We start from the raw sequence: 26,130 nt of genomic DNA, 5'->3' as shown, positions 1-26,130 counted from the left end.
CTTTAACCCCAAGACCAAGGATATAATCCTATCAAAACTGCTCAGAGGCAGAGCTGTATGTTAAAATAATGCAGGGTTCATCCCCTGGGGGTGTGCAGGCTCTCTCCACCCTGCACCCACAAAGGAGGTTCATCCCCTGGGTGTGTGCAGACTCTCTCTCCACCCTGCACCCACAAGTGAGAAGAACTACCTTTCACTAATTTTCTGCTTCCTTTCTCTGTTTTCACTGTGCCCATAGGAGAGCCGTGTGGATCTGGTGAAAGCTAGAATACTTTTTAAAAAATAATTCTCACATTAAAATGTTGTTAAGTGTTTTGTTTTTCCCTTTGGCTGCATAACTCGGAACTTAGAGACATACTTTATTAGTTTGTTTTTCGCTTTTACCATTTGGCTTCTTATCTTTTTTAATGTTTGAGATACATTCCCAGGGATATGAAAGTCAAACATATTATATATTAGCTTTGTAATCTGCCACTTGTTTATTTCCTGTAGCCAGTCACAATCCAAAACAGTTCAAGACAATGTTTTTAACCATTCCTTCACTTTTAAATTAAAATAAAAATCCTTCATGCCCAGGCATATTACATATGTAATATCATATAGGAAACTCTAATGTTCTACAGATGAAAATGATTCTGAGAAGTCTACTTTACAGGAACACACTGTAGGTTCACACCACCAGGAAAACACCGGCTACTGAACACTGGCCAGCTCTCAATTGTGTTCAGTGTCATTGTTTAAAATAGACAAAAATCATTTCCTCCAAAGAATACGGAGGTGGAGATATCTTTAGAAGTTCCCACGCTTTATATGTTTAGGATTGTTTACTTTCTAATAAATAAAGAAATGAATAGTCACCATCTTCCTTTTAATAATCCTAATAATCTCAGGTATGTTTTGCAAAATGAGAATAAACAAAAAAAATTTTTAAAAAAGAACTAGAGCTGGAAAATGAGGTTTTAGAGTAAAAGAGACCTAGGTGTTGCAGGCAATTTTGAGTTCTTTCATGTTTTTAAGTGAGTCTCAACATGAAAAGAATTCCTTATGAAGTAAAGTAATATTGAAAACAGTGTTCACCTCCTTTTAGCCTGGATTATTGTATTACTAAAGAAGGTAACTGTGATAGTAGGGTCAAAACAGGCAGGTGGTGGAGATGGTAGATGTGACTCAGTGTTGGAGTACTTGCTTAGGCTATGGAGGTCCTGGGGATCCAGGACCTAGAAATAGGAAGGAAGGAAGGAAGGAAGGAAGGAAGGAAGGAAGGAAGGAAGGAAGGAAGGAAGGAAGGAAGAAAGGAAGGAAGAAAGGAGGGAGGGAAGGAGGGAAGGAAGGAAGGAAAAGAAAGGCAGAGAGGGAGGGGAGGAGGGAGGGAGGGAGGGGAAGAGAAGAGAAGAGATAAAGAAGAAAAGAGAAAAGAAAACAGAAAGAAGAAGGAATGGCAGACAGATAGTCCTGTTTGAGCTCACTGTGATGACTCATGCCTGTAGTCTCAGCACTTGGAAAGGATCACAAGGTCAAGGCCCACCTGAGCTGCATAGTGCAACCTTGTCTCTCCTTCTCTCTCTCTCTCTCTCTCTCTCTCTCTCTCTCTCTCTCTCTCTCTCTCTCTCTCACACACACACACACACACACACACACACACATACACACACACACACACACACTGTTTACAGTCTTACAGTGAGTCAAAGTCCTTGGGCACCTCTGACTGTCACTCACTGTAGCTCCCTCTTCATCTTGGAAAGGAAAAAAGGAAATGCTGAGCACATCACATGTGCCATGGAAACTTTGGATATCCCTGTTGTGCACTGAGTTCATTTGCTAGGCACTATCCAATGCCAATACCTCGGTCATTTATGGAGTGCATTAATGCATGATTAGTAACACCAATACTGTAGAGTAAGAGTGAGAAAGAACTGGACTTCCCTGGGATTGTGCTTAGCACATGCTATATGAGAAAACTTCTCAGAGGGAAGAGAGCCTTTTAGTAGAGCCTGCAAGTTAGCATGTGATAGGTTCCATGTTTTAATTCAGGCTTGGTTAACACCAAGGCCCATATACTTAATCATTGCCCTCATGCAGTAGGAGCAGGCCACAGAAGGGAGGACCGTGGGAAGATAAGAAGCTTGCTGTTGGTCTCAGAAAACAATACAATTCTGAATTTATCTTTTTTGAAGTGGAGAAATTACCTGATGACTGATCCTAGCATACTTCGGTCAAGTACTTAACACAAGCAGGTCTCTTTCTCTACTTCCATGCACTTCTGTCTGAATTAACGGCTGACTCAAGTTTTGCATAGACAGCCCATTTCTTTGCTGATAGATTCACCTATTCAGCCTTTGCAAACGGTTTGACTCCAGTGCCCCCTGCAGAGGAATCACATTTGAACTTTCTCTTTCTTTCATTTCCTTTCCCTCTCTGTCTGAAAAAACTTGTACAAAAAATTTGCTTCAGTTGCATATTTTGGCCCAAAAGTTAACACAATGCCTAGGGGCCTGAAGGATGAGTATCTGGGGTGGCGGGGGAGGGGGCAGGTCAGCCAAACAGCAGCGCATGAAGGCATTCAAGAAACCACATGGCACGGCAGGTGTGAGCAATCCAGGGTGTCTAGGGCACAGGTGGAATAGTGGGGAGTCGGGAAATGAGACTGAAAAAGGGTTTTTGCAATGAGGATCCAAAACCAAACTAACCCCTTTGGTCGTTTGTACACTGGGAACATAGTTGATGGAGGATCTGGGGTTTGGATGTGGGAAACTCAGAGAGAAATAAGTTAGAAAGTTGTAGCAATAGTCCAGACAAGAACTAGTGAGGTACCAAGTTAAGGCAGAGGCAGGGTCCTGAGAAACAGGAGTTGAGTTAAGAAGTGTTCCAGAGCTGAGAGCCACAGGGTTTTGTCATGATTGAAGATGAGGAAGATGAAGGAGCATTGGCCTCTGGTTTAGAGAGCTGAGTGGATGGAGGTGCCATGAACCCAAATTGAGAGAATAAGGGGGAATTTTGAGAGAAGAGAATGAGCTTTGCATTTCAAGTATGAAGTTCAGGGAGTCCTAGAGACTTTGGGGTAGTACTTAGAGTTAAAGGTCTAGAGGTCTGTAGGGGCAAGAGATGAAAATGGGATGCATGCTAATAGAAGACACAGGAAGGCTTAGAATTGACAAAAGAGAAAAATAGGGTATACATATCTCGATGTGTATTATGCTTTCAACATTATGAGCATCCTTTTTGTCATAGTTCATTAAAATATTACTTTTAATACCTACTGGATCCTATTGTGTAGATAGATCAAAACTCATGAAGTCATTTGCTTATTAATAGATGTTTAAGTTGCTTTGATTTTTTTTTGTCCACACCTCTAACTAGCTAAGGTTTGTTAAGCTATATTCATAGATGTGAAATTACTTGACCAAATGATGTAAATTTTTGAAAAGCCACATTCCAGTTAAGGATGGTACAGAACATACCATAAGTGTAAAAGAGCTTCCCCTCTGCACTCTGAAGTTTCAGAAACTGAGTCTTCTGCAGTAAGCTAACATATATTCCCAAAAAGAGAAGAACATAAATATTGTAGATACACAGGAACATCACAAGAATGGAAAGTGAACATTCAATAAATCACTAAGATTAAAAAGGTTACAAACAGTTTTCCTATGGGAGAATGAAGTGTGGGGCAGGGATAAGCTGTGTTAGAGAAATTTGTTGGACGAAATAGTTCTTGTTTTGGCTTAAGTCTTCTGTATGTTTTGTTTTGTTTGTACATGTGTATTAGTTTTTTTGAGTCAGGATGCTCCTAGGTAGCCCAGGCTAACCTCAAACTCACAATCCCCTTCCCTTGGCCTTCTGAGTACTGGGGATTACCAGAGTGAGCCACGATAACCATCCTGAGAAACTGTTTTTAGAGGAAATAAGTGGGCCAGAACAGCAGATAAAAGTCTTGAACAAAGTTCATCTGGGCTCTGGGTGTGGTGTCAACTCCCGTTTTCTTTCCACTGGTGAATCTTCTTTTTGAGATTCTAGGGAGGGTCTGGAAGAACTTCCCTCAGTCAGATAAGGACGCTTCAAAGGGAGCCGCATGGGGCTTCCTGGGGCTCTGAGAGTTGAGAGGCAGGGGCAGGAAATCTTGAGTCTTGGTTCTGAAGCTGCCACTTTAGCTCAGGGTACTTGACACATCACAGCCCCACACTTGGATCATTTTCTGGACCCCAGCACAGCCACACAAAATCACTAACCTCTCTCTTAGAGTATAAAACACTAGGTTGTCCTCTGGTTTGCACACACATGTGCACACACATCTGTTCCTGGCCACACATACAAATAAACACATGTAAAATTCACTTTTTAATAATGGGGCTGAGGTTTGTTCGGTTTGGGTTTTGTTTGTTTGTTTGTTTGTTTGTTTGTTTGTTTTGAGTGACATTCTGAAACTAGTGCTCCAGGTTATAAAATATAGACTCACATTATCAAAATTTCCATTTCATTTTTTAAGTGGAAAAGCATACAGAAAAGCCTGTTAAAACAATATTGGCGATGAATCACATTTAGGTTTTCAAGCTTTACAGAAACCTTGTAGTTGTCTCATTGGCCTGATTTGACTATAGTTTTCTTCATTGGTTCTTGTTTTTTCACCAAAAGTTTGGCTGGGTATGTAGCTGAAGGAACATGAATTTAAAGGTAGGCTGGGATACATATCCAGACCCTGTCTCAAGCCCCTTACCCCTCAAAAAGTTTTGTGTGGCACAGAAATGTTCAGAAATAGGAATATAGGCCCAAAATCCAAGAAAAAAAAAAACTTTTCCACTTCGATTCTGTGAAAAATGGGCAACCATGTTGGATTTATATGGATACCCTGTCAAGATGCCGGTTATTCATTACTGGAGCTCATTGTAGATGTATTGGACAAGAGGTTAATCCAGTGGTAACAGGAGGATGTCAGAGGTATATCATGTCTTCTGTTGTACTTATTCTTCCTCCCAGAAATGGAGAAAAACTCTATGGAACAGGATTTTGTCTTAAGATCTATTTTTTTTTTTTATAAACAAATGCTTTTAATGGCCCTAGAGTGAGAAAAGGCCAAGGAGATACGTTGCTTCTGAAGCTGCTCCTGAGTTCGAAGTACTCAGCATGTCAACACAGCTTGCTTCTGGATGTTGTTAGCTCCCACACTTCTTATTTAATTGATTTCATGTCATTTAAACAAACTATAGGGCCTCAGTCAATAAATTCTACCACTTTTATAAGTAGTATCAGTCTACATACAGCTTAGTGAGCATACATCTCTTCATGTGATAACTGATGCTCTGGGTTAATAAGAGCAAAAGCAGGCAGCCCTGTTCAGCATCACCACAGAGGGAAGGAACACTGGCTAATCCTGCAGACTGCCTGAGAGTTGGTGTCAGGATCAGAGGAGAGTTGAATCACAAAGTCCATTCCTAACAGACCTCAAGGCTCTCAGTGTCCTCACCTGTAAAATGACATAAAAATAGATGATACCTGTTGCTTATCTACTGTCTTAGTCAGTGTTCTATTGCTGTGAAGAGACACCACGGCCAAGGCAATTCTTATAAAAGAAAGCATTAAATTGAGGGCTTGCTTAGAGTTTTGGAGGGTTAGTCCATGATCATCATGGCAGGAAGCAGTCAAGCATGGTGCTGGAGCAAGAGCTGAGAGCTTAACATCTTGATCTGCAGAGAGAGAGACAGACAGACAGACAGACAGACAGACACAGACAGACATAGACAGAGACAGAGAGAGAGACTCTCAGCCTGGTGTGGAATTTTGAAACCTCAAATCCCACCCCCAATAGAACTCCCCCTCCATCAAGGCCACACCTCCTATTTCTTCCCAAACAGTTCCACTGACTGGGGATCATTCAAACATATGAGCCTATGGGGGCCATTGCCATTCAAACCACCACACCTACCAACCTCAGGAGATTATGCAAGGGATCAAATGATACATTGATGGTGAAAGTATGTTTAATGGTGAAACTGTGCCTATGTTAATAATATGTAGCTGATGCACTAGGAATAATAGAACCTAAATAGTAACTGTGGACCATATGACCCCATTCTATCCCTCTCATATATTAACAGAGCCCAAAACTGAATCTTTAATTCAGAGCCATTTTTCATATGATGATACATAGCTTTAACTCATACAGCAAACATCTCTTTGATTTTAAATGTATATATAACCTTGACATAGGCTTGTTATTTGATAATCAAATTCCTAACTATGTTAGCCTACCCTTGTGTGCCCCTCTTGCTATAAACTACTGACTTCAAAGAATTAATTAATGTCCACAATGGTTTCAATCAGCCTGTTAATTACTTGTTTACACAATATATATACAGTCCTCTTAAAACCTCTTTTCTCCTCCAAATTATGGATTCTTGGGATTAGTAGATAATTTTACTGAAAGGACAATAGTGGTGATTTGGGGCTGTATTCACCTAGATAGGGTGATATTTTGAATTACTTACAGATAGTGAGGTTTCCCAAAATTATCTGTAAGTTGGCATTTTCTGCCTCTTTCATGTTATTGTTCTCACTGTTATGATATTGTAAGCTATGCGGGACATTCTGGCAAGGAGAGCCAAGGTGTCCCACAGCCACAGCAGGTGAGAGACAGGGATGCACCTCATGGGAGGAAAGGGAGGAGAGAGAGAGAGAGAGAGAGAGAGAGAGAGAGAGAGAGAGAGAGAGAGAGAGAGAGAGAGAGAGAGAGAGGTGGAAATGGGCAGAGTTTTCCCTTAAGAATAGGCTTTTACATCAGGGCATAGGGTGGCGCCAAGGGGCGGGATCAGAATATTAACACCATAAAATAAATAAGCCCTAAGATGCAACTCAAAACAATCATCTAAACATGAACTTGGGCCCCTTGAACAGCTGCATTTCCAGCCCCATCCCACCCCTCGGCTGATACTCAAAAGCATGCACACTCCTCTGATCTCTTTTTGCTTTTTGCCTCCAATGCAAGGGAGCGGGGGGGGGGGGGGGGTCGGGTTTCAGTGTGTAAAAATAAGCTATTATGACTTAGAAAGGAGATGGGATGCTAATTAAAGGTTGTTGGATGAGCGAGTCAGACTGTGTCATCTGCCTGGAGCTGCCTGCCAGCTGCTGCTCTGGTGAAGAATCAAGGAAAACACAAGAAGGCCAGGCAAGCTCAGGAGAGCCGAGGGCTTCCATCTTTCAAGTGGACACCACTCAAAAAATCAGGGTGCAGGCACCAAGCTCCTGCCTGGCCGATTTCCTCATTGGTTTTGAAAGTCACCTTCCTTTAAAGAGAGCCCTGCTGCTCAGGTCTGCTCTGGACAATGGGGCCCGTGTGTCAGACTGCTGAGCACAATGTAACCTCTTTCTTTGGTCCACTCTTATCAAGATCTATCAGTCTTCCCCGGGCTCATCTGGGAGACGTGAGTACTAGGATACGCAATAAGCTACATAACTGAGGCTCCACCGAAAGGAACTAGTCAAATGGGTTAGTAGAAGTGGATGGGACCCAGGGCTGTACAAGAGATGTTGCAGGTCAAACATAAGGACTTGAGTTTTGAGTACCAAGTGAGCCCATAAAAAGCCTGGTACTACTGTGCGCTCCTGTAACCCCAGGGCCTAAACAGGAGGATTGGTGGGGCTCACTGGAGGCCAGCCTACCTGCAGACTCAGCGACTCAAGAACGTAAGGCAGAGAATAATACTACAGGACACCTGATGTCCTTTTCAGGTCTCTGCGTGTGGATGAATGAGCTTGTACAGGCAAACACACACACACACACACACACACACACACACACACACACACACACGAGTCAGATAAACACATAGATAAAGACAGATACAATTCACTCTACCTTTAAAGAAAGGGGATATTTCAATTTTTTAAAAAATTTTTATTCATTATTTACCAAGATGGGGAGAAGAGGGGTGGGGGCATGCCAAGTTCAGATGATAACTTTGTAGACTTGGTTTGCTGCTGCCACCTATGGGATCAAGGGACCAAACTCACTCACCAGTTGACCAAGCTGAGCCCTCTTGCCTGGCACCAGCTTTTAATATTAAATCATTCAGGCTGGGCGGCATATAAATAAAGCTGGAATAATTTCAACTTTATTGAAAAGGACAAATATGTGAAGACATAGGGGTTTCTTGTAATGGATGGAAGAAACTGCTCCTCCAGATGCTATGATTTCTTTCCTGTCACTTGAATGTTGGAGTGATGGCGTGATGAAGCTTTAGAGGTGTGTTTCTGACATAGAGTATGTCTTCCCTTAACTCTCTGACTCTATAGATGTTTTGCTGGTGATTTGAATTTATATGTATTTAACTTTTTTTCAAGTGTTCATATGACTTTACCATACATTCAAAGAATTGAGTATCCTGGGTATATATAAGACCCTAATTGATGAAAATATGTGAAAAAAATCTATATAAATGTGTATATGTTTTGGGAGCCTTAAAATATAGCAACGAGGTGGTGTTGGGAGCATGTGCTAGAGAGATGGTTCAATGGTTCAATGTACTTGCTGCTCTCCCAGAGGACCAGAGCTTAGTTCCCAGCACCCACATTAGATAGTATACAACTGCCTATAACTCTAGCTCTAGAGAATTAGACGCCTTCATCAGATGTCTGTAAGTACATGCATATGTGTGCACACAAAATCAAACACGCACATACATGAAAAATCTGTTTTACAAAACTTGGCAATAAGAGCTGACAAGAAGACTGAGTTGATAAAGTGCTTGCACCTGATGGCCCAAGTTAAATCCCTGAGACCCACACAGCAGCAGGAGAGAACGGGTTCTTGCAAGTTGTCCTCTGACATCCACACATGACCTGTGGCATGTGCATGCCCACAATACATACACATATGCACACAGCATAAATAAGAATGTAATAAGGAATCAAAACATAGTTAACAATGGTATGTCTTAAATACTTACTGTATGCCTGGCTTTGTCCCACGCACTTGGCATGTGAGACACTATGAGGAAACTGAGTCCAGAGAAGTCAAGTGTGCTGCTCAGGAACTAAAATCTGAACCCAAGTCCTCTGAGTCCCAAGTCTTCATTTAACCATCATGTTATATCTCCTTGTGGCAATATCATTATTATCACTCCCATTGAGTCCTTCACAGAGGATCCATTATAAAAACATGGCAAGCATAATTTTGTTCCACGTTTATGTCAGTAGGTCTCATAAGGGAAAAAAAATCATTGGACGTGGAAAACATGATGCTTCATAGCTTCATATATACTAGCCATCACTACACCTGCTTTGCATGCCGGGGGATCTTTATTCTGTGAGCATGTAACACATTACAGCTGTTCCTGTTAGGCACATTGGTTTGATGAAGCAGGAGATAGTGCCTGGCCTTAGTCACTGTGTGAGAGAGAACATTCCTTATACTCGTTGGTTATTAAGGAGTTCTTTTTTTTTAAAGTTTATATGAATTTTTATTTTATAAAAGGACATATAAAAAGAACTTCCCTTTAGCATTCAGGAGGGTGAAACCTGGGAGGGAATTAGCATCGGGAGGATATCAAGGTCAAGGTCAGCAAGCAAGGCAACAGTTACCCAAAACAGGGCCCAGGGCCCTACAGGTCCCCCTTTTACTAATAAATGAGTTTCTGACTTAGATTGCATGGGACGTCAGTAGGTCACCTTACCCGTCAAGGAATTCTTAAATCATCATTAGAATTTTGGGAAATTTTGCCTTGTCATTATGATTGGTGTAGGGTTAATAGTTAAGTGCGACAAGCATTTTAAAACACAAACTTTATTGAGGTCTATTCTACACATCATATAACTCATCTCTCTATACATCATACAAGTCATCTCTGTACATCATACAATTCATCTCTCTATACATCATAAAATTCATCTCTCTATACATCATACAATTCATCTCTCTACACATCATACAATTCATCTTGTCTTAGTATCTTTACAGAATAATAAAAACTGACTTTTGAATTTTTTTATTGTTTTCTCATGTATTACATCCTGACTGCAATTACCCCTCCCTCTGCTACCCCAGCCTCTCCGCAGTCCCCCAGATACACTTCACTCTGCCTCCCCTCAGAAAAGAGCAGGCCTCCTAGGGACTTTTGAATTTTTAATTAAATGAGAAAAAAATGAGACTTTTGAAGGAAGAGCATTACAAAGTTTTGCCGTGTTCTTTCTCCTTCCCCCCAGAAATGTGTGCTCTACTGGCCAGAAAAGAGAGGGATTTATGGCAAGGTTGAGGTTCTGGTCATCAGTGTGAATGAATGTGATAACTACACCATTCGAAACCTCGTCTTAAAGGTAAGATGATGGAACTGTTGCTGTCTTCAAAGTAGGTAAGGGTTACATTTCTGCTTTGAAATGACTTATCCTAAGTACTAACAGATTCAACTTACACAAGCTAGAGAATACTGAGACCACAGACAAGCCATCATTAATCCTTTTTTGTTGCCTGATACTATTAAAATACGCAACAGTGAAATTAATGTAAGTAGATATAAGGCAGTTTGTTTTGCAGGAGGTTGGCATCATCTAACTTTTATTTGCAGAAGATCTCTGACTTAACCTTTGGAAAGCCCTTAACTAAGGCTTAGGCAGGCGATCTTGCCGGGACTTTGATGCTAATGCCATTGTGGTGGAAGCAGCTTTGAGTGGGGGCCTGAGAACTGTGGAAGAGAAAATCCACACTGAAGCATGGCTGTGGGAGGCACGAAGAGCTTGCAGTGCCGATGAGAACTTCAAAAACTTGTAGTTAACAGTCATTCACAGGGACATCCCTGGACCAGCTTCCATCATAGAAATGGGGTCTTATTTAACTCATGGGGCAGCAGGTGCTAACGAGGGTTGCCATGGTATTATTTTCACTTTGAAAGAATAATCAACCTAAAGACCTCAGTCCTATCTATCAACAGCCTGCTGCTGGGATAGAATCATCATTGAGAGGAAAACAGTAAAGGCAGAGAGAGCTACAGGGATGTTTTGTATTCAAAAGTGTAGCAGAGGGAGGCTTCGCAGAAACCTGTTTATAAATACATGCTTGATCGGAAACAGGCCTCCCACCTGAGCTCTGGGGTTTGCAATGGTGTGTGAGCCTTTGCTCAAAGTGTTTCCCCTCTAGGGATCCCACAAAGCTCCTTTACTGCCAAGGGTCCCCACTGTTGTTAAATGCCAACATTTGAGAGGAATATAGAACGATTCTTATCGAATATCAAACAAATGTTCTTCTATTGGCTAATGTGTTTATATACACTCTGTCAAGATTTAGATAACAGGAAACACAGCATATCCCTTTCTTTCTGTTATATTTTCACCTCTGAAGCAGGTGGCGCAGGCTTTTGATTCCACCACACAGAGGCAGGCGAACCTCTGTGAGTTTGAGGCCAACCTGGTTAACATAGCAAGTTACAGGATAGCCAGGGCTATATAGTGAGACCCTGTCCCAAACAATAGCAACTTTTTCAGCTACTAAAGCATAAATATATAGGTAGTGTAGAGTAGATATGTGATCTATATGATGGGTCCAGACACAGGCCTCAATTCTTAGAGGGTGGGTACTCAACCTTCCCTGTCAAGCCAGGATATGCACAATAAAACTTTCTCAAGGTGAAAGGGTATTTTTGAAAAGATTCTAGTTTTTTTTTTTTTCCTTCCTAGAAATTAGCTGGCAGCAAGAAGGGAGATGGGAAGTCACTTGGCGGTTGTGGTGTGGGTGCCTTTCAGTTCCAGAAGCGAATAAGTAATTTGGTGGCTGTTGCTATTTTCAGCAAGGAAGTCACACCCAACATGTGAAGCATTACTGGTACACTTCATGGCCTGACCACAAGACTCCAGACAGTGCCCAGCCCCTTCTACAGCTCATGCTGGATGTAGAAGAAGACAGACTTGCCTCTGAGGGCCGAGGGCCTGTGGTTGTCCACTGCAGGTAAGGCATGAACTGCTCCTCCGGCCAAAACGGCTATCTGCTCTTTAATCCGAGGACAGGTAGAAATAGGGCTTAGCTTCCTGGATGTAACTTGGTAGGAAATGAAGTATTTATTAAAAATGGATTAACGTCTGAATAGTTGAGCCTTCATCAAAACGATGCTTCCAGAAATTAATTAGATAGACCGTTTGGGGCATTCTTAGCATGCTGCACAGTACTAAAGGTTTGAGTGCTAACTAAATGGCTGTGTGGGAAAGAGGCCCTCCTCCATCATCAGACTCAAAACTCCTTTTGGTTCATTTTTGTCTCGTTAGTCACTTAACACACTAAGAACTGGAGAAGCCTTTCATTATTAATGGAGCTTTGTTGTTTTAAGATACTGTGTGGATCGTGTCTTGCTAGTGCTTATTATTAATCTGCCTTCACAGTTAACTGTTTTCAGAGTTGTCTCATGAAAACCAGGTGGAAAGTAATTTATGAAGTTGGAAATGGGCAAGGGGTCATTTATTTTACGGAACACAAGTGGACACACAGGGCATGGAGGCCAGGTAGACAGCAGCAACCGTGGTCCAGGGGGTTCTTTTCCTCATGGCTAACTTGAAATTCACCTCCCTAAACTAACATTCCCCCCAACACTTATTTGACTTTTCATGTGGCCAAAGCAAGTCATACATTCATTTCTATGATGGGCCATGTATTCCATATTATTTTTCAAAATAATTGTTGATTTATTTAACCTTCTAAGCATCCTAAGAAAACGTTTAATAAAATACATGATTTTAGATGTATTTTACTCTCCTTCTGTTTTGAAACTTGGTGAATTAATTAAAAAGTTCTTATGCGTCTATTTAGCAAAGGTGGCATTACCCAGTTTCCAGCATTAGACTTTCTCCTAAACCCTTGGAGCCAAAATGGGGAAAGACTAGTTGGGCATAGTTTTAGGACTGGAGACCCCACCCAAAACCATCAAGCACTAAGGATATTTAAACTGAAAGAGGCACTTCCTCTATAAAATTAAGGCCCCTTACTACTTCTAAGAATGAGTCCTCCTTTGTTCCCTTCACGCTGCATCCAATGTTGACAGTTATCTTTGGCCCTTCTTTCAACTCTCCTCTCAGTATCTAATCAGTTACCAGATTGGCTTTCCCTTCAAAGCTTCCCCCACAATCACACTTCCTGTCCATCCACCCTAGTCCAGACCCTTATGACCTCATCCATGTAGTTTAGAAGTAGTTGACTAATTGCACACACATACCCTTCTCCCTCAGGCCACTCTGGCCTAGCCCGTGTGCTTCTCGGAGATGATGTTCCTGAAAATGTTTGCGTGACATCCAGTCCTTGTTCAAAACTGGTGGATGGGTTCACCACACCTGAAGCAAATGTGCCTAGCCTTGACTCTGCAGATAACACTACAGAGATAAGTGAATTACTTGGTATTATTTGAACAAGTTTGAATGCCTACGTGAGCTTCTTTCTGGAGAGTTCCCATCCAATTCTTTTAAATGTTCTTAAGTGTAGAGGATGTAGTGCACTTCTCAGCCTCTCATGGAGGATCATAGTTTCCAAGCCTCGTCTGTTTCCTGCTTTTGTACTGAAAGAACTTTCTTTTCCATTTCAGCTAACCTAGTACCTGTCCTAAGTCACATATTCTGTTCTGCATCTAATTCTTTCTTCATGTTATTGTCGCACCTGGGATATATGTTAGACAAAGTACCTGCCATTCCTAGGATATGATAGAATTCCTATTTCTTCAAAGAAACAAAGTCTTTATGGACATTTCAGTTAAAGGGGACCCATTCCTTATAAATTTTTAGTTGCATTCAGCTAAAAAAATTAAATGTAAGAAATATGATTCATGAAAATAAAGACAGCACATATGGTTAAAAAAAAAAAGACAACAAAAAATGCAAAGTGAAATGTTTGTTCCATTAAGATTTTTCTAGGTCATGAGTACCAGGATGAGTAGGTTAGATGTTGTGTTGTAACCAATGGGAATCAGCAACAGTGTTTGAGTAAAGAATAATTATGTCCTTAGTTTGTAACAATGAACCTAGCAGCTATACCATGAACCAATCCAAGAAAAGACTTCAGAATTGGGAAGCATTATGATCCCCCCACCCTCCCACCCCCCCACCCCCCCACCCCCCGATCATGAAATGAGTACACACTGAGGATACGAATCCTCTACAGAAAGGATACGAATCCTCTACAGAAAGGAAAGCTTGGATCCCAATCCTCTACAGAAAGGAAAGCTTGGATCCCAAAGGCTCGGTTGAGCTACAAAATAGAAAAAAAAAAAAAAAAAAAATGGTGACAGATGGAATGTGGGAGGTGAGAGAGGTACAGATGTGAAAGATAGAGCCAAGATTCCTAGACTGGAAAGCTTTGTAGCTGATGGGTAATACCATTGAGGGAGAGATAAATAGATGTATATATTGAAGTATATTGAACCTGTGAAAAATAGTAACATCAAGAGTTCCACCTTGGTGCTGGGCGGTGGTGGCGCACGCCTTTAATCCCAGCACTCGGGAGGCAGAGGCAGGTGGATCTTTGTGAGTTCAAGGCCAGCCTGGTCTACAGAGCGAGATCCAGGAAAGGCACAAAGCTACACAGAGAAACCCTGTCTCGAAACCCCCCCCCAAAAAAAAAAAAGAAAAGAAAAAAGAAAAAAAAAAGAGTTCCACCTTGGAAGAGAAGTTTGGGGACTTGAGATACAGAGTTGAGAGAAATTTGCATAATGATGGTGATCAAAAATGGGGGGAGGGGCTAAAGTTGATTCTATAGACTTACTATATAAGGCAGGTAAATAGATAAGTTCTCTAAAACCCATGGTATTTCTATTAAGTGATCATCTCAATGTAAGTGACTTGGAAATATGTGCCTCCAGTCCCATCCTTTCTCCTAAATAGAAGTGAATCTTTGGTTATTTACTAGACTCCAGCATCTAACCGCATCTCCTGGTCAGCCCTCATCCCAGAATCCCCCTTGCCCCTGTGGCAATACCAGCCTTCTTGTCCTCTAGGCCTAACTCTCTTTTTTTCTTTTCTTTTTAATTAATTTATTTTTATTTTATGTGTACTGGTGTTTTACCATGGGTGTTTGGTCCCTTGGAACCGGAATTACAGACAGCTGTGAGCTGCCATGTGGGCACTGGGAATTGAACCTGGGTCCTCTAGAAGAGCAGTCAGTGCTCTTAACCACTGAGCCATCTCTCCAGCCCCACCTAACTCTCTTTGACATTTTGTTTTTCCACTGTTCACAGATAGACAATGTGATGTGTCTAAATATTTCCTTTCTTATCGACTGCCTATTCTTTCTAGAACAATTACAATATCTGCTCATCATCCTCCCAATTCCTCACCCCTTCCCACTACACTCATTCTACTACTTGTAATTAAATGAAAGAATCTGTTCTAAGCACAGCACAGGCTAGATGTGGGATAGTCAGTACATGGCAGTTTTATTATTGTTACTATTAGTTCTCATACTTTCAGAGTTTAAAAGTATACTTTTAAAAGAATGCAGCTTAACTTGTTTTTCCTTGTCTTCTCCTCTTTCCTTTCCTTTCCCATTCAGTGCAGGGATTGGGAGGACGGGGTGTTTCATCGCTACATCCATTGGCTGTCAACAGTTGAAAGAAGAGGGAGTCGTGGACGCACTAAGTATTGTCTGCCAGCTTCGTGTAGACAGGTACGTGGGCAGGGGTTGGCATCATAGAGACCTCAGTCCCGAGCAGCACTGTCTGTCACAGGCTCATCTAATCTACCTTACTTCATGAACATGACAGCTCTAAGGTCCTAGATCTCCATACTAAAGAACATGCAGTTCAGGGAGACAAGATGACCCAGTGGGTAAAGCGTTCTGCCTTCACAAACATAAAGTCCAGAGTTTGGATCCCCAGTAACCACAAAAAAAGCCAGTGTGCATGACAACCTGCACATCATCCCAGAGAGCAGGAAGTGGAGGCAGAAAATCCCTAGAACAAGTTGGCCAGCTAGACTAGCCAGAAAGTGAGATCCAGGTTCAGTGAGAGAATGCCTCACTGTGCAAGGGGAAGAGTGATTGAGGAAGACACCTAACATTGACCTCGTACTGCCATGTGCACAGACACACACATGCACGCAGTGTGCCCACATATACATGCACATAGACTACAGACACAGACACACACGCACACACTAATACACTCACTCACAAGCACACACAGGCAAAAAAAAAAGAGAGAAATATGCATTACATTAAAAAGATATTTAAGCAAGATGGTCTAGGCTATAGAGATCCTACCACAAGAGGAGTGGGGGGAGATGGTAGGACAGAGGGGAGTGAGAAGGAGAGGGAAGGGGGAAGGAAAAAAGAGGGAAGAAACTGAAGATCCAGGAACATGGGAACACAAGTTGGAGGCCTGTTTGGGCTACAGAAGAACTTAACCACAAAACAACAACAACAAAAAGACATTGAAGAAACTGATTTGTAGCATCAACCATCAGAAGCCCAAATACCGAAGCTCATGGTTAATTCTTCCTCATCTTCAATATGTTTATAATGTCTTAAATCCAAACCCCTTCATGTATAATCTGCCATTCCTTTTGATTTAATTGAACCACTTAGTTTAGTATTTTGAATCTTTAACATGAACATATTTGCTATTACCAAGAGTGCTTTTTAAAATCGGCTTTCAAAATGTGGTGAAGTACACATGGCATCTTGAGCATTTTTGAGTGGAGATTACATAGTGAGTGCATTCGTACTGTTATACACACAGCGATCAGAATTGCCTTCACTTTGCAAAACTCTGTGTCCATTAAAGAGTCCCTCTACCAGCCCAGCACTTGGAAATCTTCTGTCTTTATACATGACTGTTCTTTGTCCTCCTCATCATCTTCTCCCTCCTCCTTCTTCAGCACATCCTCTTTATTCTTCTTTTCAGTTTTTTGGTTTCATGTAGCACAGACTAGCCTCATTTTCTGTGTACCATGTACTACCACACTTGAATCTAGGAAACATTCATTAGCAAAATCATGCTATAGTTACCTTTTCGTGCCTGGCTTCATTTCATGTAGCATGGTATCTTCAAGGTTTATCCATGTTCTGACATGTATCAGAATGCCCTGAATAATATTCCGTTATACGTCTATAAGATACTATGTTTATCTATTCATCTGTTGATGAATGTGTGTATTGCTTCCATATTTTATCTATTATGAATAATGATATTACAAACATGAGTATTTACATGTTTATTTTAGACTCTGTTTTCAATTCCTTGGGATATTACTGGATTAATTCCCAAGTAGTCCAAACAATTCTTGTTTTCTACAAGAATTCCTACAACTTTATTATCCTTTTTTTTAAAAAAAAAAAAATACAGTAACCATCCAAATGTGTCTAAGTGGGAAGGTTATCCTTATGGTGATCAATGCTAAGTTTGAAAATAGAACAGAGAAGAAACTTCTTGCCCCACAGCTAAGCCTGCACAGTGAATGGAGAGTTGGGTCAGTGATAGAGAACAAGAGTAGATACCCCTTAAAGAGTGGCTTGGAGGGAGGGTGAGCAGCAGGTCTCCAGTGAATAAGGCAGCTCTACAAGGAGAAGGTGGAAACACAAGGCTCTTTCCTTTCATCCAAACAGCTAATACTTAGCAATCCGATACCCAGGGTTGGTCTAGCTATTCAACATGCAAATACAGCCATACACCGATGAATGAAACGTCTTGCCCTTTGAGCAAAATTATATGAGTTGGAAGCAAGCGCTATGAAATGATACAACCAAGAAGGCATGGGAGCTGAGTTCCTTGGACTTCAGCCCTGTTACCTAGGGCTCCCTGAGAGTAAAACTGTATAGTTATGGTTATTTAAGGTCTGTTCAGTGGTCAGGCACTGGGAGGCACACCTATAATCCCAGCACTTTGGAGGCTGAGGTAAGAAGATCACTGAGAATGTACTAGCCTAGACTAAATTATTGAGTACAAGGGCAGACAGAACTGCATATCAAGACTTTATCTAAAATTTAAAACATACACACACACACACACACACACACACACACATACACACACACACATGCACATACAGAGAGAGAGAGAGATGTCTAATAAACATTTTTGAGCACCTACTATGTGCTGTGTTCTGAGATTTCAATAAAGGAAGCAAAGGGATATTCCAGAAATGCAATAGGGGAGTGTGTGTATGTATGTGTGTTGGTGTGTGTCTGTGTATGTGTGTGTGTGTGTGTGTGTGTGTGTGTGTGTGTGTGTGTGTGTATGTGTGCATGCACGCGTACCAGTGTACCATATATATGGCACTTGGAATAGTGTGTGGCACATAGAAGCCGCTGGGAAATGGCACTTGATTATTACTATCTGAATTACTCTACATATCTGTCCTTCCTTTTATGTCTTGGTTCAGCAGACTGTCCATCATTGCAGTTCAGACTCTGGGCTCTAACACTGCGTCTCTATCACCTTTCACTGCTTCTAATGTGTGGTCTTAATGGGCCCCTTGACTTCTCCATTTCTTAACTTTCTCATCTGGAAAATGGAATTAATAATCGTGTATACACTCCGTTATGACAGCAAAGACTGTAAATGTGAAGTTCCTGCACATAATAAGCCTTCAATCAAATTTAACTACAGTGACTATCAGTATTGACGGTAAACACACTAAATCTTCCCCCGCAAGTAACACAGCCGTAGATTCACCTCACAGGCTTGTAGGCTGCATTTAAGTGGGATGGCGCCTATAATGTGGTTAAGCACTCAACCTACATTTCTTATCCTGACTTCATCCTCCCTATTTCCTGATTTGCATATTCCAGATGCCACTGACTTTAAAAGTATTTTCATTGTGTGCATACTAGAAATCAATCGCAATATTCCCACTCTTCAATTCCAATTGCCATCTTGGACTTGAAAGATCCTTTTGCCTGCACCCAGTACAATACATAGTCTCAATGGGTGAAGGTGCTTGGGACCAAACTCAAGGACCTGAGTTCAATCCCCAGGACCCACATGATGGAATGAGAGAAGTGACTCCTACAAGTTGTCCTCTGCTGTCTACACAGGTGCCTTCATGTGGCCCCCAACAGATACACATACACAAAACAAATACATGTAATTTGACACCAAAAATTTTTAAGAAGATCTGACTGGTTCTCCAGATTAGGAGACCTATTTTCACCTCTTGGGTCCTAACACATAGGTTCAGGGAGAGGAGCCTGGTGAGCCCAGAACTCCTGCTGTGTTGACTTTAATCTCTACTGTTGCACACATGTGTAAATAAGCCCCAGTATGGAACCCCAAGTCCCTGAGGCTCTCTGACCCATAGCTCCAAGTCAAATGCTGCTTTCCTTCTCCAGTTCCACCATTCCATGAACACCAGCCAAAGCAGGAAGGGAGACTGACTCTAAGACAAGGTGGCCCCCAGCAGCACCTGCCCTGACACCATTTCAGACACTACACTGAGTAAGGCCCTCAGCCTGTGCGTGGCTGTGGCTCTCCTCACTGTTGATATCACCTCTCCCCCATCTCCCACCTCCCCAACTCACTTTGTAGCCTGACCTCTGCCTTGGTCTCCACTTCCCTGTCGGTTCCCCTGCCGACTCCACTGAATTGTTCTCTAGTTTTGAAAGGAATCACAATACATTTTTTTAATCTATCAAAATGTCTCCTCTATCTCCTCTTTCCTTCCTACAGCAAGTGGCCAGAAATTTTGGCCTTGGCCTTCTATCCGCACCAAGGTCTTCCCACGGGGCTGGACGTTTTTATTCTTGATAGACTCTGTAAAACATATCCGAATTCCCTGCTGATCTGAAGTTTGTCCTTGGATTTGAGTTGCTGCCAATATGTGTGTCAAATTTATTTAGCTGATTTCCTAAGACCCCTGCATGTAAGTTCACTCTTGGGGCTGCTCATTTGGAAACAGACACTGTCCCTAACGTTTTCCTTGAGAGGTTGTTTTCCCCTAGCCTGCCTCCCGTTACGTGTCCCTTCCTTTAGTTGCCCAGCCCCCTTGGAGTTATGAAAAGCATAACAGAAATCCTTCCTCCTCTTTTCACCTCCTCATCCTTCTACTTCTCCCCCATCTTTCCCCTCTTGCTCTAACGGTTCAGCATTTTCCTGATAGAGCTTACCTTTAAAAAATTCCACCCGCTAGCTGACGGCTGTGAATGGCCATGCCTTTGCCACTGAAAGGAAAGCTAAGCCAGACCCTTTGGCACACACCCAACAGTTCAGAGGCTGAGGCGGGAGGATTTCGAGTTTGAGGTTAGCCTTGATGTTTCAGTGAGACCATGTCTCACAAAGGGGGAGGGGAGAAAGGGAAAGAAAGGAAAGAAAGAAAGAAAGAAAGAAAGAAAGAAAGAAAGAAAGAAAGAAAGAAAAGAAGGAAAAGAAGGAAGGAAGGAAGGAAGGAAGGGAAAGAGAAAGAGAGAGAGAAAGAAAAGAAAGAAAGAAAGAAAGAAAGAAAGAAAGAAAGAAAGAAAGAAAGGAAGGAAGGAAGGAAGGAAGGAAGGAAGGAAGGAAGGAAGGAAGAAAGAAAGAAAGAAAGAAAGAAAGAAAGAAAGAAAGAAAGAAAGAAAGAAAGAAAGAAAGAAAAATATAGTCTTAAAAAAATCCAGATGTCACCCTGGACTCTTGCACAGTGTCTTTCTTTGGTGCATCTTCAGCCTCTGCCCTTCCTTCATCTCCCTGGCCAACCTAGCCTTCTACTCAGGACCCCGTAGACATTCCAGAATGTGTTACTCAACAGACAGCAGTATATCTCCTTAGGAATTCTCCACCACCGTGGTCTACACAGCACCTGCTTCATCTAACTCACAAAGTGAACTTGAAAGAGTGAGGCAGGGAGCAAATTCTTTACGTTCTTCTTTCTTTAAGTTTTTTCAAAGACAAAGCAGTAACATTAGGCCATGCTTAGTGGCACCTGCCTGTAATCCCAGCACTAGGAAGACAGAGTCTGGGGGATCTGGTGTTCAAAGTCACCCTAACCTAATCTGTATACTGAGTTTGGACAAACTGAGTCACATAAGAAAGACCTTGTCTCAAAAACAAAACAAAACACCACCAAAAAACAAAAACAAACAACAACAACAAACAAAATGAAACAAAAAAAGCCATTAAAATGAAAAATAAACAAAAGACAGCCAGTAACTTGTTCAAAATCATGCGGAAGTGGCAAAATGGATTCATTTGGAATCCAGGCCTAAGGATTTCTCACTCAAACTGTATAAATAGCTAGATGGAAGTTAGCGTTATTTGGCAATGCTTGCTGTCAAACTGCTTGACCAAGTCACGCTGCTTGGATGGTACATTGCTAATTAAAAGCATACCGTGGCAATAGTGCACTATGGGGTTCAAACGATTTTAGTGTGAATGACAGCTGTTTCATAAACACTTGGGGTGCTATGAGCTCAATCTGAGACGCACAGGAAAACTTCCTGATACCAGGATATCTCTCTATGGTGCATGTCTGAAAAGCCTGTGTAGAGTGAATGTCTAAAATACTGTTTTTAGGCGAGCATGGTAGCACACACCTCCAAATCCCACCACTTGAGAGGGGAGGCAGAAAGTTCAAGGTCCACCTCAGCCACATACTGAATTTGGATGCCAGCCTGAGCTACATGAGACCCTGTCTATCGTAAATAAAATACAATTTAAAACTGCTACTAGCAAGTCAGTCTTTGCCTAACAAACCATGAATCTAGGCTTGGGAATTGAGAGTAACACTTTATATCCCCTTCCACTATGAATACTAGAGATAGTGCAGCTCCTTAGATTAGGACTACACAGAGAACTTGCATTTTGACGAAGGGACACAGAGGAAGGGAATCAAGATGCCAGACACACCTTGGAATGGACTTGCAGACCAGAGCCAGTCAAGCTTTGTGCACTGGGAAGACCTGGGACACTGAAGCAGAAAAACTAGCTTGGGACGCCTCCGATGGGAAGCATCAGATCCATAATGTACAAGGGCGAAGGTCAGGGAAAATGGGGATTTCCTTGTTTAAAAAATAAAATAAAATATTTCTAGATGGTGAGAGCAGAGTATTAACCAAAATAGAGGATCTCTCTCACCACAGAGGTGGGTTCTGTATAAATTCACACATTGAAAACTCTTGAAATGAGCCTTACCTCGGGATGATTTCAGGATGGGTGTTTGTGACAGGCTGTGGGACAGGCTCTAGAGATGTCTGCTCAGAGGGGTTCTTTATCCTTTCATTCAGCAAATATCACTGAGCACCTAGTGCTGAACATGGTATAGGGTACCTGGTTATGGAAAGATGAATTCCCTAGTGTATTTCATCACCTTATGTCCCTCTGTGAATGATTACTTATTGAACGCCTGCTAAACGTGAGAGCCTCTAAGTTAATATTCAAGCAAAGAAAAAAAAAAGAAGGAAGGGAAAATGATTCTAAAACAAGTCTGAAGAAGAAGCTATAAAGGTCTGAAGAGTTCCCCAGTGAACACTGGTTTCAAACTGTTGACATATTCTTCCTTACTGATTTAACCACACAAAACTCCCCTCAAAGAACACCGGAGTAGGAAAGAAAGAAGTATAAGACACACAAACTATTCTTCTAAAGTTTGGTGGTGGAAAAAGGACTTGAGATGGAATGGTAATTTGAACATAACAGGGACCATGACATGAGGAAAGGGGAAGATTGTCCTTCAATTATTTAATACTGATCATAGTAAGAGATAATACTCAAGATCCACAGGCCTTTCTTGAACTCTCTTACTCTGTGTCTGTGTGTGTGTGTGTGTGTGTGTGTGTGACTAGAGACTGACCCCAAGGCCTCGAATTTGATAGGCAAGCATTACACCACTGAGCTATATCCCCAATCCATTTCTTGGTTTCTTATTGTTGAGAAAGAGTTTAATTTAGTTGCCCAATCTGACTTTGAACTCACGGAAGCCCAGTCAGGCCTTGAAACTCCTGATTAGCAGGAATTCCAGGCCTGCACCACCAGGCCCAGCTTAAACTTTGTATTTATTTTATTTTATTTTATTTTATTTTATTTTATTTTATTTTATTTTATTTTATTTTGGTTTTTCCAGACAGGGTTTCTCTGTGTAGCTTTGGAGCCTATCCTGGAACTCACTCTGTAGCCCAGGCTGGCCTCGAACTCACAGAGATCCACCTGCCTCTGCCTCCCGAGTGCTGGGATTAAAGGCATGTGCCACCACCGCCCGGCCAACTTTGTATTCTTTTTAGCAATGGCCTCCGCCCACTGGTGCTGCAAGCCTGTGTACAGTGCGTCTTCTAATCCACCTCTCATTCTGGGCATGGTGGCTCACACCTGTATTCCCAGCACTTGAGATACCACAGCAAAAGGATTACAGTGAGTTTGGGGCCATCCTGCCCTACACAGAGAGTTTGAGGCCATCGCAGCCTACAGAGTGAAATCCTGTCCCTGAATGAAAAACATAATCTACCCAACTCTCGTAGCTGCTTCTTCAGATAAGTCAAAGATGGCTAAGAGCTAAGAAAAAAAACAAGTGGATATCAGACTTTCTCACAATCAATAAGAGTATGAGCACTGGTCAGAATCAAAAATCCTGATTGGAAAAAAATATATATTACAATACAAGCTTGTTGTTGTGAAACCAGACAAGAGAAGGACATTTACACTCAAATCGTAAATCTACACGTCAGCAATAAACTCAAGTCGTCTGGTTTCAGACAGAGCATTTAGGCTGAGTGGATGTTTCCAGTTCAAAACAGTAACACAGCCCTCCAGTGGACTCCCCATTTTTCTGGCAAAGCACTATTATTACTGGCTTTCAGCAACTTCCACGAATAGATACCACAGTTCTCGTGGAAGATTCATAAGTTTGTGGTTCTACTTTTAATAATACTTTTGAGCATATTTGCAGCTAAAGTAGGGTATTTTTTTCTAAGTAGTTCATATTCAGATGGAGGCTGGGGAGATGGCTCCATGGGTAAAGTGTTTGCCATAGAAGTGGGACCTGAGTTTGAACCCCCCAAACACACTAAAGTTACAGCAGAAGATGTCTGTAATCTAAGTTATCCAACAGGGAGATGGAGGGTGCAGATGGGAGAATTCGAAGAAGCCAATGGGCCAGACAGACTTGCATATACAAAGGCAAATGATAAAGATGTCCCGATTTCAGTGAGAACCAAAACACATATGCGTTCACGCACCATGCACACACACACACACACACACACACACACACACACTCACACACACACACACAGAGTCAATGGTAATCATAACTAATAATAATGATCACCAGGCGGTGGTGGCACATACCTATAATCCCAGCTCTTGGGAGGCAGAGGCAAGCTGATCTCTGTGAGCTCAGGGCCATCCTGGTCTACAAAGTGAGTTTCAGGACAGCCATAGTGGGTACACAGAGAGAAACCCTGTCTTGAGAAACAAACCAAAAAAAAAAAACCATATATATGTATAGATATAATAAAGTATTTATTTATTTAAAATAATAATAATAATGATCTATAGTAATAAAATGGCCCAAGAGCACTGAGAACCTGCCTCATAGACATTACAAGAGAATGACTGAAAAGCAGCCTGTGAGTGTCCAGACATCTAGAAGGGAGGAAAGGAATATGTGCTATTACAGATTGATTGCAGACATTTTCCCCATTATATTTCCCCCAAGTCCCCTGGACCTCCGAAAACTGGCAGAATGTGAAAACAGAATTTAGAAAGTGAAACTTATATGTTGGAATCTCTGGATTGAAAGTTTTCATCACATTCTTTGACGCCCTTCAGAACAGGAAGCAGTCTGTCTAATCCTGGGGTTTGTTTTGAGAGTTAGTGAAGTCTGTAGCTGTCTCAGTGTGCCCTTACCTTGGGGTCCCTCAAAGTGGAATGACATCCAATGGCTTCACCCGTGGCTTCCCAGACTGGATAGAAAGTACTTCCGGTGTGCGTCACATCATTGTGGAAATGTTTTCATTACTCACTGCAGTTTGCTGGATTGCTTTTTTTTTTTTCTTAACATACCCATCTGAGAGAAGGAAGATATATGCCATCTATATCCTATTTTAATGTATGTCCTCAAATATTCTTTGTCTCCAAAATATAGCTAAAATAATTTCAAATCTAGTTTCTACTCCTTATTATAATCTTATCAAGCACAGCCTGACATTTACTGCATTTCTGTATTCCACACTAACCACAACACTACACCTAGTGTGTTCCAAAGGCCCCATTGGAAGATCAGGAATTCTGAATTTTGGCTAATTTATTCTCAGGACACCTAGAGATGAAGTCCTGGAAATTGGTATGTGTTTTCCTGACATTCTGGTTTGAGAGATTCCTAATAAGAGGCCCTCTTTGTAAAACAGGTTTCACAATGGAACCTTGCAAGGATTGCCAGGACAACGTTTATCTTCATTCTAGCTAGGGCTTAATTGAATGTTAGCCTACTTATTCAGTGTGTATGTGTTGGGGGAAGGTGGATAATTTTCAGGGAAAAATTTATCTTGAAAACAATGCTAAAGCTAGCTCTGGGGATGTAGCTTAACTAATAGAGAGCTTGCCTAGCATGCCCAAAGCCCTGGGTTCAATCCCCATCACTACATAAACCAGGAATGGTAGTATATGCTTAGAATCCCAGAACGAGGTGGGTAGAGTCAGGCAGATCAGAAGTTCAGGGACTTTTATCAGCTGCATAAAGAGTTCAAATCCAACCTGGTGTGTGTGTGTGTGTGTGTGTGTGTGTGTGTGTGTGTACAAAAATTAGAGCTATAATCGAATTATCACTTGATCTGCACTGACTTTTATGCCCAACAAATATTCTATTTCAGAGAAAGTGTCAATGTTCAAAACACTTGGTGGGAGGGGGATTGGGCTCAGTTGGTAAAGCATCTTTTGTTTTGTTTTGATTTGATTTGATTGATGTTTATAAACATGAGGACCTAAGTTCAATCCTCAGAACCTATGTTTAGAAAATGCTGCATGTGGTAGTGTGACTTTGTAATCCCAGGACTGGAGAGTCAGAGGCATGCAGATTTCTGAGGCTCACCGGCCAGCAGGCTTGGCCTACTTTGAAAGTACAGGCCAATGAGAGGACCTGTTTGTTTGGGTTTTTTTGTTTTGTTTTGTTTTTTTAAAGTGGATAAGGTCTGAAGAATGACATTTGAAATTGTTCTCTGTCTTCCATATGTGTGTATGCATGTGTGTGTGTGTGTGTGACACACCCCACAAAATATCTGTT

General features: G+C 41.7%; 1 protein-coding gene across 1 annotated transcript in view; it reads left to right on the top strand.

Moving 5' to 3' along the window:
* Positions 1 to 26,130, top strand: part of Ptprr (protein tyrosine phosphatase receptor type R) — a 108,779-nt gene that overhangs the window by 74,317 nt on the left and 8,332 nt on the right. Inside the window, exons 9-11 of the mRNA XM_059245503.1 lie at positions 10,192 to 10,302; positions 11,766 to 11,923; positions 15,500 to 15,613. Of these exons, the coding sequence (XP_059101486.1) occupies positions 10,192 to 10,302; positions 11,766 to 11,923; positions 15,500 to 15,613 (383 nt within the window). The remainder of the gene's footprint in view (positions 1 to 10,191; positions 10,303 to 11,765; positions 11,924 to 15,499; positions 15,614 to 26,130) is intronic.

This window comes from Peromyscus eremicus, chromosome 18, assembly GCF_949786415.1.
Source record: "Peromyscus eremicus chromosome 18, PerEre_H2_v1, whole genome shotgun sequence".
Taxonomy (NCBI): Eukaryota; Metazoa; Chordata; class Mammalia; order Rodentia; family Cricetidae; genus Peromyscus; species Peromyscus eremicus.
The sequence above is the reverse complement of the archived record's forward strand: the minus strand, read 5'-3'. Positions and strand labels throughout refer to the sequence as shown.